General features: G+C 41.3%; 2 protein-coding genes across 7 annotated transcripts; one reads left to right on the top strand and one right to left on the bottom strand.

Moving 5' to 3' along the window:
• Positions 1-236: 236 nt before the first annotated feature.
• Positions 237-11,070, bottom strand: TDP2 (tyrosyl-DNA phosphodiesterase 2). Of its 4 annotated transcripts, none has more exons than XM_043508294.1 (8): positions 10,821-11,070; positions 10,620-10,733; positions 10,455-10,540; positions 7,286-7,453; positions 5,470-5,561; positions 4,396-4,514; positions 2,068-2,238; positions 237-897 (listed from the first exon to the last, which is right to left on the bottom strand). In XM_043508294.1, exons 1-8 carry the CDS (start codon positions 10,983-10,985, stop codon positions 616-618), a joined length of 1,197 nt encoding a protein of 398 aa, XP_043364229.1. In that variant the 5' UTR covers positions 10,986-11,070; the 3' UTR covers positions 237-615. The 4 variants fall into 4 exon arrangements, with proteins under 4 accessions (XP_043364229.1, XP_043364228.1, XP_043364230.1 ...); XM_043508293.1 differs by having other exon boundaries at positions 10,620-10,784; positions 10,866-11,070; XM_043508295.1 differs by having other exon boundaries at positions 10,620-10,738; positions 10,883-11,066.
• Positions 11,071-11,420: 350 nt separating this feature from the next.
• Positions 11,421-16,826, top strand: ACOT13 (acyl-CoA thioesterase 13). Of its 3 annotated transcripts, none has more exons than XM_043508298.1 (3): positions 11,421-11,781; positions 15,414-15,598; positions 16,103-16,826. In XM_043508298.1, exons 2-3 carry the CDS (start codon positions 15,414-15,416, stop codon positions 16,257-16,259), a joined length of 342 nt encoding a protein of 113 aa, XP_043364233.1. In that variant the 5' UTR covers positions 11,421-11,781; the 3' UTR covers positions 16,260-16,826. The 3 variants fall into 3 exon arrangements, with proteins under 3 accessions (XP_043364233.1, XP_043364232.1, XP_038247863.1); XM_043508297.1 differs by having other exon boundaries at positions 11,422-11,798; XM_038391935.2 differs by having other exon boundaries at positions 11,425-11,786.

The raw sequence follows: 16,826 nt of genomic DNA, 5'->3' as shown, positions 1-16,826 counted from the left end.
TCCGATATCCTCAATTCTTAAAGCCGTTCTGTGTAATATTTCAGTTGTTTATTGAACTATTTTTTTGTTTTGTTAACATCTATTCATCCTTTTGAAAACGCCAATGTTATCCTTTAAGACTGAACTCTGAATTACAAGGAAATGTCCTGAGTTACATGAGATATTAGGCGCCTTGTGAGAAATAAGACAATGTTTATGGCATTAGCCGTAAAAGAAACAGACATTTACACTAAAAAAAATTTACAATCAATATTTATTGACTATTACAACAAAAAGTGGAAAAAAAAAAGTGTGAATGACTTAATTCTTTAATGATTATATTTGAGATTTGTTTTATCTCTTCCATTTAAAAATGGATTTTGTTTTGTATTTCTGTGCTTTATGCCAAATTAAAATATATTTTTAAAAAGTCTGCTACAATGTATACAAAGAAAATAAAAAGGTTTTGGCTTTTTACTCTGCAGACATCCCAGCAAATGTTAAATGAGTGGGTAATTCCTTAGGACTGTAAAATAAATCTTATGTAAATTTAGAATTAAATTTTTGTGAAATCTAGAGGTTAAAAGATTTAAGAGCTTTTGCAACAATACATAGACTTTAAAAGCTTTGTTTTCTTTACAGTATCACATCAAAATCACACAGAAGACCCCAGTGATCGCTGGGAAATCTACCACAGTCTAATTTTTCTAGTCCAATTAAGTCCAAACTCCGTGGAATAATTTGTCCCCCTTCTGCTGCAGTTCGGAAGAATATGCGATCAAATCGGAACTTACATTTGTAACTTGCATCCAGGTTAGAATTGCAGTTTGTGTCCCATGTATAACGGCAGTGCCCTGGTTTGCCCAAAAATTCCCATATGTCCAAAATATTGTTAGGTAAGCCACCTACTTGAGTAACCTAAAGAGAAAAAATGGAAAAACATTATACCTGTTAATGCCTTTAATGTAATATGTATGACAATCATTTGCTGAACCTAGAATTTAGATATCATAGCACATTGTTTTTCTGCACAGCACCAGCCACAACAGGAAATCACAACTATTAAAACACTATTTAAAATAGGATAGCCCCTCAAGAATTTAATATATAAACCACTTAACACTGACAGCTCATGTTGCACTTCCCAAATCAAAGTGTGTGTAAGAAACCACTGCATTTTTAAGTGATTGAACCTGATCATGCAGGACTAGGTCTTTAGTAATACTTAACACCCTCAGTTGGAACCCTGGTAACCAATTTTTCAGAAGTGACCTTATTTTCGGTCCTTCCATTTTCGGTTGCTCAAATTTAAACACACTGGATACGACTTTCCAGAAGTATTGAGTACCAAAGCTCTTGCTAATTTCAACTTGAAGTGTCGATGCTCAGCATCTCGGAAAATTGAGTGCTAGATTTCCAAAGCTGGGCAACTATAAATGTGGCACTCAGAACTAGGTTATTTCTGAAGGTTACAGCTTGCACACTAGACTGTGTATATTTCTTTAGAGGAGCAACATGAAGCCAATTGGGGAGGAAAAACCACCATCTCTTAATTTTGATGTCACTTCAGTGTAACATTGCTCCAAAATAGACATGCACAATCAAGCCTAAACTTCTACTAGGCAGCAACCTCATTTGTCCCCGTTTCACTTTTTCACTTAATGGATGGGGTCACTACAGGTGACTACACTCCTATCTGGCCATGCCAACCTACTTGGCCCTGTTTCATTACTGTGTAGATGTCTGGGCTACAGCTGGAGCCCAGGCAATAGCACCCTATGAGGTGGGAAGGTCCCAGAGCTTGGGTTCCAGCCTGAGCCCAGAAGTCTACACAGCAATGAAACAGCCCCGCAGGCTGAGTCCTGTCAGCCTGTCCAGGCCAGCCATGGGTTTTTCTTTGCTGTGTAGAAATACCTTAGATGGCACACCTGTGCATGTATGAGAGTAAAAAGCTCAACCTCCCTGTTATGTATAATTGATTTATGGGAAAAAAGTCACTGTATCCTATAAAAAGAAGGAAACCCCCCAACAGAGTTCAAAATGGTGGTTTGTTCTCAAAATAATTCTAAGCGGTTTACAGCTATTCACCTCATGATCTCTTAGGTTTGTATCCCCTCCAAATACAACGGTAGTTGACTCTGATGCCTCCTGCATTGTCTTCAACACCTGCCTTAGTTGATTTAGGCGTTCCTTGGCATGACCTTTTGTGCTTTCTAGATGGGAAGTCATAAGGCAGAGTTCATTACCAGATATATTCACCTGTTAGACAAAGAGAAACATTAAATCATACACCATGGAACACAGCTGAAGACCAAAGACAAAACATACTGTTCAAATATTGAACAGGAACATTCTTCTGCTTGTTAAAACTGCTATTATACAGGATAGAAGTGACTTACAACTTGATATTGGGCCTCTCTAATTCTGCTGTCATAAGTGAGGTTTGACAGTGAATGTGCCACTAGCAGCAGGCTTAAATGTTGATTCTTAACTAAGAATTCAAATCCAGTTCAGTTCACAGCTTATATATGGCAAGAAATACTCCTCACCCTAAAATTTTACAGGACATTTTGCTGAGCAGGACAAGGGCATCCTTTTTTAGAGTTCCTTTATGAGGGCAGAATTTTCAACTTTTTATTCCAGAGCCACGCTAACCACTCTAAGCTTAAGGCTGAAAGTGGCTTTCAGTTAAAAAGCCAATGCTGACCTCTACTTCAACCCAAGTGAAACAAGTCTGCCCAAAATTTAATACTTATTATCTTATACTAAGGTAGAATATTTTTTTGAAAAGTCTGAGATGTAGATACAACTATTTGAAAGATGGAAAGGTTGTAAATATACATCAGTAACAGAAGGGGGAAATATTAACAGGATTTTTTTTAAAAAAACAACACACCTGCATATCAGGAAAGTCAAAAGTTTAGGTTTAGTTTACATTATCTGGGTGGCTTTGGTTTTCTTGAAGTATATAAATGCAGAGAAGGTATCCCAAATAATCTAACATTGCCCTTCTTTTCCTACTATTCTATGCTCCCTCTGTGTAAAAAGTTCATGTCTGGCAAGTATGACGGCTAAACCCTTTACTTTGGTGGTTTGGTAAAAACCACTGCAGCATAACTTTGCTAGACACTAAAAATCAGACTGAACCATGGACACTGGATTTACAGAGTATTACAATATCTATAACCCACCAACAACCTGCTCCCCTCCTGCTGCCTATCCCCCATCCTTCCTGTCCCTCCTATGTCTGAAGGGGTAACAACAGGTCACTTCACCATGAATAGTCCCTTGAAATACATGTTAACTACCTATGATAAACAATCTGTTCCACCTTGTATTTAGCTATGATACGCCAAGTATGTCTAAACTGCAATAAAACCTATAACTGGCCTATGCCAACTTACTTGGGCTCAGTCTAAGGGGCTGTTCAACTGAAATGTAGACATTGGGCTCCAGCCCAAGCTCTGGGATCCTCCCACCTTGAAGGGTCCTAGAGCCCTGGCTCCAGTCTGAGCCCAAATTACACTACAACTAAACAGCCATACAGTCTAAACCCTGCAGGTCTGAGTCAGCTGGCACTGGGTAGCCACGGGTTTTTAATTGCAATGCAGACATACCCTTTGAGTATATTTGCCAGACCTGAAGAAGAGCTCTGCATAAGCTTGAAAGTTTGTCTCAGAGGTTGGTCTAACAACAGATATTACCACAGCCACCTTGTCTGTCTAATATCCTGGGACCAAGACAGCTACAACACTACTGCATATTGCAGCTGGGGACATATCAGACCTTGTATACTTTGCAGTTCTACCAGCAGTTGTGGACAACTTAATCTGTACCTATTCTTGGCTTACTCAGGCTAATGGCAAGAGTATTTGAAGTTTAAGAAGCCTGCAGCAGAACAGACTTACCACAGGACAGGAGTTTAACCATTTAAATGGTTAAACAACAACTAGTGTGATGTGGGGAAAATCTAATGAGAAGGTGCAGTGGAATTTCATATGCATACCAAAGATCTAAGAGGTACAATACTGAAGGTCTCTTGTTGCGGGAGGGTGAAGTGAGGAATAATCTCTGAGTAGGTGACACATGGTGGATTGAGAATGGTACAGGAGAATGGAGTAATATGACCTATATACACACACACATTTGTTGGAGGTAGCAAGATTTGGTAAGAGCGTGGGTATGTGTAAGAGTACAGATAAAATTGTTTGATGCATCCTTTCTAGTGTTTTTATTGGAGACTTCAAATCTAAATGCCCTACTTTTCAAGTTATTTTTTCTCTTGAATTATAATCTGTTGATGCTTTTTCCCTTCAAATTAGTACCCATATTTACAACCTTAACTCCAGACTAAAAAAGATTTGTCACTTTAAATTAGACATCCAAGTGCTTTGTAAAATATAGTGACCCACTTACATGCACAACTAATAGGTTTCTCATCATGGAGGTTGTTGGGAAAGGTATTATTTCTTGCCTTAAAAACTTCACTCTTGATGTTTTCAGCATTATGGCAGTGAAATAACCATCTATATTACCTAAAGAGGAATAAGGAAAGGAAAAAAAAAGTTCAGTGCTGTATGCACCATATTCATCCATCTCTTCATATAGAAGAATTACCATATATACTCATTCATAAGCCAAATATTTTTGGTAAAAACATGACGTGTCAAAGAGCGGGAGTCAGCTTATAAACGGGTCTACACCAAAATTTGATGATTTTAAATTCTATGAAATCACTGAATTGAATATCTAATACATTGTTGTTTTGTTTACCTGGAGCCCCTAAGTTCCCTGTGGCCGCGGTTCACCATTGCCAGCCAATGAAAGCTGCGGGAATGGAATGTCACTTTCCGCAACTCCCATTGGCTGGGAACGGCGAACTGCAGCCACAGGAGCTGAGGGGCTCCGTGCCTGTGAACGCTCCAGGTAAACAAAGCATCCCAACCCGCCAGCAACTTACCCTGACGGGCCGGGAGCCAAAGTTTGCCAACCCCTGAAATATAGGGTCGGCTTATGAAAGGGTCATACAGTTTTTACTATTTTTACCTATCCATCTTGGGGGGTCAGCTTATAAACAAATGGGCTAATGAACAAGTATATACGGTATATATTTTCACAGAGATCTCTTCAGGGTGCACATTTCTTATCCTAATCCATACAACATGTAGCTATTTTCAGTAATAGTGAAGGATCGGAAAAATGAATTAATTTTAATTCTGTCCTTAATCTTAAAATCTGTCTTTCTAAAGGAAAACAGCTAGAAGAAAGTGACAGTTAATATATTCATTTATAATTTGCATCAAACTAGATTCCAGAGTTTAGAAGCCAAGGAAATCCATTTCACATATTCTTTCCCCTCCTTTTTTCTTTCAACTTCTACCAATGGTCAGAGGGTTATTAACAAGCTAGTGAGTAGAAAACAGTAACTTTTTTTGCTTCTTCTATGCATTTGAATCAGATTTCTCAAATTTTTAGGCCTTCGTTTTTTACCTGGAATGATTGTGTAACTGACTGTTCTCTTCTGTAGGTAACTGAAGTATGGTGGAATAACCTCCTGTAAAAACACCACATCTGGACTGTATCTGAAATCAGCAAGACAAGTTTACAATACCACTTAAAGCAGACACATTTTTTCACATTGTAATGCCAAACATAAACAGAGTAAGGTTTTGGGTGTAGGGCTGGGGTTTTTTAAACATGTGAAATGCCTATGATGGTTTCTAAAGAAGCTCCGTCAGATTTGTTGGCATGTAAACATGCCACCATATTTGGAGGGAAAAAGAAGATTCAAATCTGTATTTTACCAACAAGTTACTAATAGGGGGGCCTAATTTCCTCACGTAGATCTAGATCTCGCAAACAATTATGCACGTGTCTAATTTTATGCATGTGGAGGAATTTAAATTAGTGACTGAAAATATAGCTTCAGAGCACATTTAGAAGCCCTAAAATTTCTAGGAGAGTCCAATTAAGACCCATCACCTTTGTGATAACACACCCTCCCCCAATCTCCCAGTCCAGACTGACAGACAAAGGGCAATAGTTCTCCTTAGCCTTGTATACGCTAGACCTTTTTTAAAAATCTACTTCTGTTGCGCTACTATCGGTGGCTCTCCTGTTACTTGCAACACTGGAAGAATTCATGTAGACAGGACACAGGCAGCAGCTTGTCACACATTTTTATGTAAACATGCTCCGAGCAGGTACAGGGTTTGTTACTGGGATAATTTGCATGAAGGGAAAACATAGGGCCTTGTCTAGCCACAAAAAATTGCATCAGTTTAGTTATCTGATAAACCAATTTAAATGTATCTAAAGGGTAAATGTTTAGTTTGCACTGCTAAATTACAATATTAAGCTAAACAATTATAGGCAAGGATTACACCTGTTTGAGTGTAATCCATCCATTTTATGGGTTTGCACTGATTTAACTAAGAAAAGTCATCAGTTTTAGTGCATCTTCCCAATTTTTACTGCATTCTACCTATTCTGCAAATTTTAGGTTTTCATTTTACACAAATGTTTGTGAAGTTATTCACTGCAAAGCCATCACAACAGACCAACTGAAGACTGTTGAACTGCAGCATTTTTAAGTTGGGAACTCTGTTCCCAACCCCACTCACCTCAGCAAAGAATAAATGTTTCTGATGCAATGGGACTATTTAGTTGATAACATTTTTAAAAGAATATGGAAAATAAATGCAACCCCCATGTTTAATACCATGTTCAGATTGCACAGTTCAAAGTACAAGTAATATGGAAACAAGAAAACAGTAATGTCAACTCAGCCACTTTATTTGTAATCAGGATTTTGTATTCCTGTTTTTCCTTTTGCGAGTGACCTTTTTGTGCCTTGTCTTAGACTACACACCATAAAAATAATGCAAGTTGTGCAACAGGGTCAAGTTAATACTGTCACTGGAAGCACAGCATTTGCATTTCCTGACGTTATAATCTATTATTTCAATTCCACAGCCTCCTGACTCATTACTATAGCTAGACATTTAATATCAATTATGCTTATTTTTAAAAAGTTATGTTACAGTGACTAGCTGGCAAAAAGGCTTTTAGTACCAAAGCCTGCATATATTGGGAGATGAGGTTCAGAACCTCTTTTGGCCAACCAAATCACAGCTTTTAGTCAAGCTAGTTTAGTATTACACACGTTATGAAATTTCTGTATTATAGTATTTGTGTATTTGGTGCTTGGATACTTTGGGGGTATACATCCTATAGACACTTAAAATAAGATATGATATTTAAGAGTCTAAATATTAAACTGACTTATAAAGAAGATAATACTTACAATGCTAAATAAGAGCAGACTCCTCTAGCTCTGTCTTGTTGATTTCCTAGATCCAGACCATCAATATTCCAGGTAAGTAAAGAGAACCTGCTGTCATCTTCTTGTTGCCTGCAGTCTGCGTTGTTCACTCCAACACTACTAGTAGTAACCTCAGCAGTCAGGTCAATACTAGAAAGAATATTTAAAATTTTGCTTTCAGTAAACCGAGCATTCCCCTGGAGTAACATCCATCTTCTAAAGCAAGACATTTTTAGACCTCCCCAACTAAAAACCTATTATTGAACATACTGCAAAAATTAACAAATTAATCTCTAATTTTAAAACATCTAAAATAAATACATGACTGAGAACATATGCGACAATCACATGGTGTGGTTAGTATGTAGTTGTAATTAATGTTTTTCTTTTTCATTAAAGACACAAGACAAAGGGCTTGATTCTGATTTAAATTAAACCAGCTTAATACAACCAATTTAAATTCTCTCCAAACCTTTTAATTACCAAGGAGAATCTCAGGATACATGAAAGAATTTAAGCAGGTTTCATACCAGAAAAAGAAATAATGAGCACCTAGTTTTATATGTCTGTGTTCCGAAACTACTTTGACTCATCCATGTGTGTACACCTCCTTTAAAATATTAATGACTGTCTATTTGGCCATATTTCTTTGGGAAGAAGCACCCCAGTCTTCAGTATTTCAAAGATTAAGGCCTGGTCTACACTACAAACTTTACTAAGATTAACCAGCATGCTTCTACAATGTAGTACACAGACTGTACTGCCATATGACTTGAGTTTTCTTGTGCAATTGGGAGCAAACTATACTCAAAACCTTGTTAAAGAGGTGTGCTCCAATTCAAGTTCCTGTAGTAAAGAAAAAAGCTATAGCACAGCTTGTCCCCATCAAAACTGGCAAGACAAGATCAAATGGTCTTTTAGGAAAGTTGGGGACACTATGGGATTTAATCATACTGCTTAGGCATAACAGATTTATTGTGAAGATAGGACCTCTAACCAAAACACTTCCTCTCTATAACTTTTAAACATTAGTAAGTTATGCACTGTTGCCATGCTTAGTGCTTTAAAGACAAGATGATAAGATCCAAGCCTTAAGGAGCTTCAATCTAAACTGGACAAAAAGAGACCAGGGGTTGGGGGATGCTCCAGGGATATAACGAAGTAAAGAAGAGCTATAATGGGCATGCATTTCCAAGACCTCCCTGCCAAGATGAAATTTTATGGTTATACTGTAATGTGAACTCACATCATCATCATTTTAATGTAGCTATGAGAACATGGGTGTTTGCTTAGTAGTGGAAAGCTAACCAAAGCAGTGTATTTTCTAAAAGGACTTGGAAGAGGGAGGCTATCCCAGACACTGACTATGTCTATAGTAAGATTTTTCTATTAAGATTTCCCAATTCAGTCCCACTAGTGGAAGCTAAGTGCATGCTGTGTTCCAGTTGTCAACCTGTGCTCCATCTACACTAGTCTAACACTGAACTGATATTGAGAAATTTTAGCAAAAAATGTATCAGGCTTTGTCTACATGGGAAAGTTACACTGGGATAACCTCTTATGTGAATTTAGATTGACATAATTAAAGTAATGATCTATGTGCCTGACCAACTGATTGCCTTCTATGATGAGATAACTGGTTCTGTGGATATCGGGAAAGTGGTGGACATGATTGATATACCTTGACTTTAGCAAAGCTTTTGATACTGTCTCCCACAGTATTCTTGCCAACAAGTTTTAAAAAAAAGTATGGATTGGATGAACGGACTATAAGGTGGATAGAAAGCTGGCTAGATTGTTGGGCTCAACGGGTACTCATCAACAGCTCAATGTCTAGTTGGCAGTCGGGATCAAGCAGAGTGCCCCAAGGTTCGGTTTTGTTCAACATCTTCATTAATGATCTAGATGATGGGATGGATTGTATCCTCAGCCCAAGTTCATGGATGACACTAAGCTGTGAGGAGAGGCAGATACGATGGAGGGTAGGGATAGGGTCCGGAGGGATGTAGACAAATTGGAGGATTGGGCCAAAAGAAATCTGATTAGGTTCAACCAGGACAAGTGCAGAGTCCTGCACTTAGGATGGAAGAATCCCAGACACCGCTACAGGCTGAGGATCGACTGGCTAAGCGGCAGTTCTGCAGAAAAGGACCTAGGGATTACTGTGGACAAGAAGCTGGATATGAATCAACAGTGTGCCCTTGTTGCCAAGAAAACTAACGGCATATTGGGCTGCATTAGTAGGAGCACAGCCAGCAGATCGAGGGAAGTGATTCCCCTCTATTTGGCACTGGTGAGGCCACATCTGGAGTAGCGTGTCCAGTTTTGGGCCCTCCACTACAGACAGGATGTGGACAAATTGGAGAGAGTCCAGTGAAAATTATTAGGTGGCTGGGGCACATGACTTCCAAGGAGAGGCTGAAGGAACTGGGCTTATTTAGTCTGCAAAAGAAATGAGTGAGGGGGGATTTGACAGCAGCCTTCAACTACCTGAAGGGGGGTTGCAAAGAGGATGGAGCTCAGCTGTTCTTAGTGGTACCAGATGACAGAACAAGGAGTAATGGTCTCAAGTTGCAATACAGGAGTTAAAGTTGGTAATCATGAAACACTTTTTCACTAGGAGGGTGGTGAAGCACAGGAATCGGCTACCTAGGGAAGGTGGGGAAATTTCCTTCCTTACAGATTTTTAAGGCCCAGCTTGACAAAGCCCTGGCTGGGATTGGTCCTACTTTGAGCAGAGGGTTGGACTAGATGACCTCCTCAGGTCCCTTCCAACCCTGATATTCTGTGACTTTACAGGAGTCCACACATATGCTGTTGCGCAGGGATACGTGAAACAAAGCCAGTTTACCAGCAGGTAGCATGCAGGCAGTATACAGAGACACAGGATGCACAGACGCGGTGGGGGCAAGCAGAGCCCGACAGCTTCACACGGGGGTGGATCTTGAGACGCCCCTCGCCTTTGGGAAGGAGCGTCACAGCGGGGGACGAGCAGCATCAGCAACGCTAGCAAAGCGGAGCCTCCCCTGCAGCTGCAAGGCGCTGGCCAAGGGGGGGGGAGAGGGAGGCAGATGAGGGGGATGCTGGGCCGGCTACCGCCTTCCTCTTCGAGCTTGAGTGTTCCCCCCCCCCCGCCAGCGGCGCCGCTCACCAGGTCTCCGGCGGGGCGCGGGCCTGGGGCCTCCCGCCCACATCTCGCTGGTCCACGGGCGGCTCGAAGTAGGAGTTCAGCGCCCTCTGGAAAGCAAAGGAGCGGGAGTCAGGGCCCGGCGCAGCGGCAGCCCCCAGCCCCTCCCGCGCCCAGGCCGGGTCCTACCTGCATGTGCCAGTCGCTGTCCGCCAGGTAGCAGCTAGCCAGGGCCAGGTCGCTGCTGGTGATGGAGGCGAACTCGGCGCACAGGAGCTTCCTGCGCTTCACCAGGGGCAGCGCCTCCAGCTCCGCCGCCTCCGCCTCCTCCTCCCGGGGCCGGGGCCGGGGCAGGGGCAGGGGCAGCGCCGCCGCCGCCGCCGCCGCCGCCTCCTCCTCCTCCCGGGGCCGGGGCAGCCCCCCCGCCGCCGCCGCCGCCTCCTCCTCCTCCTCCTCCTCCCGGGGCCGGGGCAGCGCCTGCGCCTCCTCCTGGGGCCCCGTCGCCTCCTGGGGCCGCGGCTCTAGCAGCCCCTCCGCGGCGCTCCCGCCCTCCATGGCTCAGCTCGCGAGCTGCCCTCGCCTACCCTTCCCTCCCGGCCACCCCCAAGCAGCGCGCCTGCGCAGCACTCACCCAATCCCCGCGGCCCTACTAGCGGACGCACGTTCGGAGGTCAGCGTTGCGGAGGAGGGAGGGGGGTGAAGGGGGCAGCATGCTCAAGCCCCGCCCCACGGGGGGGGTCCCGCGAGCCCAGCGCGGGGGGCGCGCGCCTGACCTACGGGAAGGTGGTCGGAAGGGCCGCGAACGTTCGGCCTGTGGAACGCGGTGGATCGAGGCGGGGTGGAACCAGGCTTGGGGGGAGGGATAGCTCAGTGGTTTGAGCATTAGCTTGCTAAACCCAGGGTTGTGAGTTCAATCCCTGAGGGGGCCATTTGGGGCAAAAATTGGGGATTGGTCCTGCTTTGAGCAGGGGGTTGGACTAGATGATCTCCTGAGGTCCCTTCCAACCCTGATATTCTATGATTCTATGATTCTACTGCGGCCCCGGGAGGGGGGCCAGGGAGAACGCGCGGGGCGGGGCCAGGCCAGGGCCAGCCCCCGTCTCGTGCTGCGTGTGTTGAAGGTCGCGCGGCCTCTTGTTGCTGCAGCTGCTCCCAGCCCCACGGAACTCACTAGGTGCGCCCCGTTCCAGGGGGCTCTTCCCAGCCGGCTGGAGCAGGTGCCCCACGCCGGTCTCTCTGCGGAAGAAGGACGTCGCAACCAGCCTTTAAACCATGAGCTCCTTCACGATCCACTCCTTCCGGGAGATGATGAAAACTCTGCTGAGCTCATCCAACTTTGATCGGGTGTTAAATAAGGTATAGTTGTAGGTAGGAATGGATGGATGCTTGGTACTAAGCGATCACTCTCCTTACAGTGTGTATCATAAAACCCATTGTTTCATGTTCTCTGTGTGTGTATATCAATCTCCCCTCTGGATTTTCCACCGAATGCATCCGATGAAGTGAGCTGTAGCTCACGAAAGCTTATGCTCTAATAAATTTGTTAGTCTCTAAGGTGCCACAAGTACTCCTTTTCTTTTTGCGAATACAGACTAACACGGCTGCTACTCTGAAGCCTGCATAACAAAGCTTTTGTTATATTAGCAGTGCATCCTTCAAAGTGTATCAGCAGTTGGTGTGCAGATATTAAACATATACATATGTAAGTTTGGCAGAATTTGATTTTTTTTTGTATAATTTTGATGGATACTATCAATGTTTATTTTAAAGCATCTTTCTACATTTAAACGTTCACAGTTGTGGGAAAATACGGGGATGGTTAAACATGGGATTTTGGTAAGTAATTGATCTTTAAATATTCAGGGTAAATAGGCCAAATCCCCTGAGATGGGATATTAGATGGATGGGATCTGAGTTACTATAGAAAATTCTTTCCTGGGTATCTGGCTGGTGAATCTTGCCCATATGCTCAGGGTTTAGCTGATTGCCATATTTGGGGTCGGGAAGGAATTTTCCTCCAGGGCAGATTGGAGAGGCCCTGGAGGTTTTTCGCCTTCCTCTGTAGCATGGGGCATGGTTGACTTGAGGGAGGCTTCTCTGCTCCTTGAAGTCTTTGAACCATGATTTAAGGACTTCAATAGCTCAGACATGGGTGAGGTTTTTCATAGGAGTGGGTGGGTGAGATTCTGTGGCCTGCGCTGTGCAGGAGGTCGGACTAGATGATCAGAATGGTCCCTTCTGACCTTAGTATCTATGAATCTATGAATGATTATTTTAATGTAGCTGTTGAGATTCAAAAAGTTAAAGCACATGTCAACAAAACATGTCAAAGTATGGAAAGTAAATAACCTGAAATCATACTCTAAATTCTCTATCCACATTTTTCTTGCTTTACTTATCTGTACATTTTGATTATTATGGATGGAAATATTTTATCAGGAAAAATACAATCCATCTAAGTCAGTGGTTTTCAACCTTTAGTCCATAGACCCTTGTGGGTCCATAGGCTATGTCTAAGGAGTCAGCGAGGGGTTGGCATCACCATAGAACAGTGTTTTAAAACCTGTGGTCTGCAGACTACACCTAAGATTTCTAAAGGGGTCTGTACCTCCATTTTAAATTTTTTAGAGGTCTACTAATGAAAAAAGGTTGAAAGCCACTGTTCTAAACCTATATATATGCAACACAAAGTCAGTGTCTTGAGAGACTTACAAACTAAAATCCCAGTGGGATCTTCTCAGTTTAAATCCATAGGGTTGTAGTAGGGGCCTGTCCATTCTAGGAGATGCAATTGCAAAATCGAGGCCAAAAAGTATGATCCTGCAAGCTCTCACATGAGTTCTGCTTCCTTACATGAGAATTTAGTGGGACGAGTTGCATGATTTTGGTCTCCTTTTGTGAATAAGGGTTTGCAGGATCTAGTCCTGATTGGCCAGTACACAGAAAAAGGGGGTGGGATGCAATGAAATGTTTAGAAGGAATCCTGACTTTCTAAACTGCCGATGTCTGAATCCGTGATAGCCAGAATTTGTATTTAGGCCTCTATCTGATGTTTGTACTGAAAGTATAATTCTTTTTCTAAAACCCTGACTTTCCAAAATAAATTGTCCCCTGAGGCTTTTGTAAAGTCAGGAGCAATTTATGGTTTGGATTGTTCAGATTAGAGTTCTTAATAATCAGTATTCTTCTCCTCTTCATACTATATTTTAACGGACTCGGCAATAACAACACAGGAGAGGTTGTTTAAAATATTATTTCACAATAGCTATAATACCTCTCTGTTTTAGGGGCTTTATAGCAGTGGCTGAAGCCAGGTCTACATCTAAAATTTAGGTTGACCTATCTATGCCGATCAGAGGTTTAAAAAATTCACACCCCGAGAGACATCGTTAAACTGACCTAATCCCCAGCGTAGACAGAGCTAGATTGATGGAAGAATTTTTCTATCAGCTTAACTGCTATCTCTCGGATAGGTGGATTTAGTAGAGCAACAAAATAACTCCTTCAGTTGATGTAGTTAAATGTCTTCTCTACAGTGGTGCACCTGCACCACTGTAATGTTTTTAATACAGATATACCCTTGGACTCCATTGTAGGGGGGTTTTTAAATCTGTTTCAGTGATACCAATCTATAGTGAACTGATAATGTTATGAATATATTCCTCAAAAATAGGACATACATATGCCATCTTTAGTAAAATATTACTACTGCCAAATGTATAGTAAGAATCTCTTACTGAAATAACTTAATATTTCCACCTCTGTGACATTTCATCCTAAAGCCACTATGAATGATTTATTTCAAAAATAATTTTGCAGGGATGAATGTAGTTACAGAAACTGTACTTTTCCCAGTTTTGTGGGGCACCTTGTATCCATTGTTCTCATTTTGTAATATGCAAAATTTTCAGTTCCAACTGGAATTAGGATAATGTATTTTAAATGCTGTAGAACAACAACTTCTAGGCATTAGAATCAATTAACTAGCCTCTTGGGGCTTGTCTGCATGGGGAAATTTACCTACATAATTTTTCTGTTATAGTTATTCAATACCTTCCCATGTGGGCATTTTTATTCTCAGAATAAGAGTTCAACACAGGGAGTTATACTAGTGTAATTATACTAGTAAATTTCCCCATGGTGAAACCCTGAATGTTGGGCTAACATTTCAAAGTATTCCTTTCAAAATACTGATTTAGTTCCATTATTTAAATATTAATTGACGTTGCTTCAGTTTAAGGATTACTCAGATGTTGCTGATTTTCATTCTGTCAACAAGAGGCTACGCAACTGTGCTAGCCAACAATATGGGGAAAAATCAAAGCAAACACTTAATAGTAACTTTCTATTAGCTTTAAGCCTGGTATAAAGTCAGACAAGTCAACTTTCCATTTTTAATAGAGTTCAGTAGAGTTTGTCTCAAACAACTACTGAAATCTCAAGATGATTACAATAAACTGACAGTGTCCATATTTGAGACACCAGATGGGTGAGGTAATATCTTTTATTGGGCCAACTTTTGTTGGTGAGAGAGACAAGCTTTTGAGTTTACACAGAGCTCTTCTTTAGGTGAAGTTGGTCCAGTAAAAGAACAGGTTTAAGAATTTTATTAAGATTATGTTAAAATAAAAAGAAAACGGTATATTACTCACCCATTTTGTCTCACCAATATCCTGGAACCGACATGGCTACCCCAACACTGCATACAGTGTGCATATTTGTTTTTATAAGAGGTATACATTACCCTCGGGAAACAATTTGCAACTGGAGATTTATAGAAGCATCTGGCTTGACACTTAAACCATAATGTTTTAATCCTTTATTTTTCTCTTCCCCTCATTAGTCTAAAAACTGAACCAAGATTTACCTTCAAGTTGATCTGTTTACTTTGAGAGCAGTCACTAGGCTTGTAATTGTCCGTATGTTTCCCCTTATTGAGATTTTGAATTAACAGAATTTTGTTCCTCCTTCCTGTTTGTTCAGATGACAGTTCTTTCTGCAACTCCTGGAAAGGTTGTTTGTGAAATGAAAATAGAGGAGGAGCACACAAACAGAGGTGGCACCTTGCATGGAGGTTTGACTGCCACACTGGTAGACGTAGTGTCAACAGCAGCATTGTTGTACACAGAAAGAGGAATGCCCGGGGTCAGTGTGGATATGAACATTACGTATGTATTGAACATGCTTACTGTCAAATGTTAAATATTAATGTTTGATGTGTTCTACTAACAGGGCCTGGATTCTGCTAAGTTTCTTTTCCATGATCCAGCTACCATTTTGGAGACAAACTGCAGTCTATTCTAAAAGAACAACTTCTAATAAAGTCAGTATAGATCCTGTTTGGGAATATCATCACGTGGTTGAGACACTAGTTTGAGGCAGTCAAATGTTCTTTCAGCTCCCTCTTTTATTACGTTTGGTTTAATGCCTTAGTTACTTCTAGGTAACAAAGTTCAAGTTCTATAATCTTCTCATGCATGGAATTTCAGTGGGAATATCAGTGTGAGCTCTGCCTGAGGAGAAGCTGCAAGATTCAGGCCTGTGAAAAGCTGCAAGGGGTTAACTACAAACTGACTATGGTAGCTCCTTCAAAAAATAATTTTAAACAGATGAATGTTCCCTGATTTGTAACATGTTGTTGTATAAAACAATTGTTCTGTTTTTCATTCAAGATACATGTCTGCTGCTAAGATTGGGGAAGAGATATTGATCACTGCTCAGATTTTGAAGCAAGGAAGAAGTCTTGCCTTTGCCAGCGTGGATGTAACAAATAAGGCAACGGGAAAGTTTGTGGCACAAGGCAGACATACAAAACACCTAGGACATTAATATAAGAAAATATCTAAAAAGGAAAGTTTGTGCTTAAGAAGCTAGCATTGAATTTTTTTTTCTAATTTAAGCTGTATCAAGTCACCACGATATGAAGGCAGTTAAGAGGTCTATGTAAAATGAGTTGGTCCCATTCCTAGTGGACAAGTGTTCACGTTGTAATTGGCACTAATTCTGAGCTTGTTGCAGTCTTGGTAGAGAGACCAAAAACTGAAGAGACATGAAGACTTTTTTTTGTGCCTGAAGATAAGATCAATGTTCAGGTTCGCTGGCGGGACTGTGTGGGGAAGCTTTCTGCTCCGCATTCTGAACCTCTCATGAAAACATGTTTCCAAGCTCCAGGACTGTCAGTTCATAACCTTTCAAAAACCAAAGCAACTAACAAACTGCATTTCTTTTATCCTATGCTATCAAGTGTTAAAGTAACAGGTGTTACAAGTGCTGTATTGCTGTTTTAAATTATTAATCTGAAATAAGAATATTTTGCAAACAGGAAATGTAATACATTGAGAACATAAGTCTTTATATCTGGCAAATGCCTAATTCATTAAAAAAATTCAATAAATA

Source organism: Dermochelys coriacea, chromosome 2 (genome assembly GCF_009764565.3).
Source record: "Dermochelys coriacea isolate rDerCor1 chromosome 2, rDerCor1.pri.v4, whole genome shotgun sequence".
Taxonomy (NCBI): domain Eukaryota; kingdom Metazoa; phylum Chordata; order Testudines; family Dermochelyidae; genus Dermochelys; species Dermochelys coriacea.
Note: the sequence above shows the minus strand (reverse complement) of the source record. Positions and strands in the feature narration are given on the sequence as shown.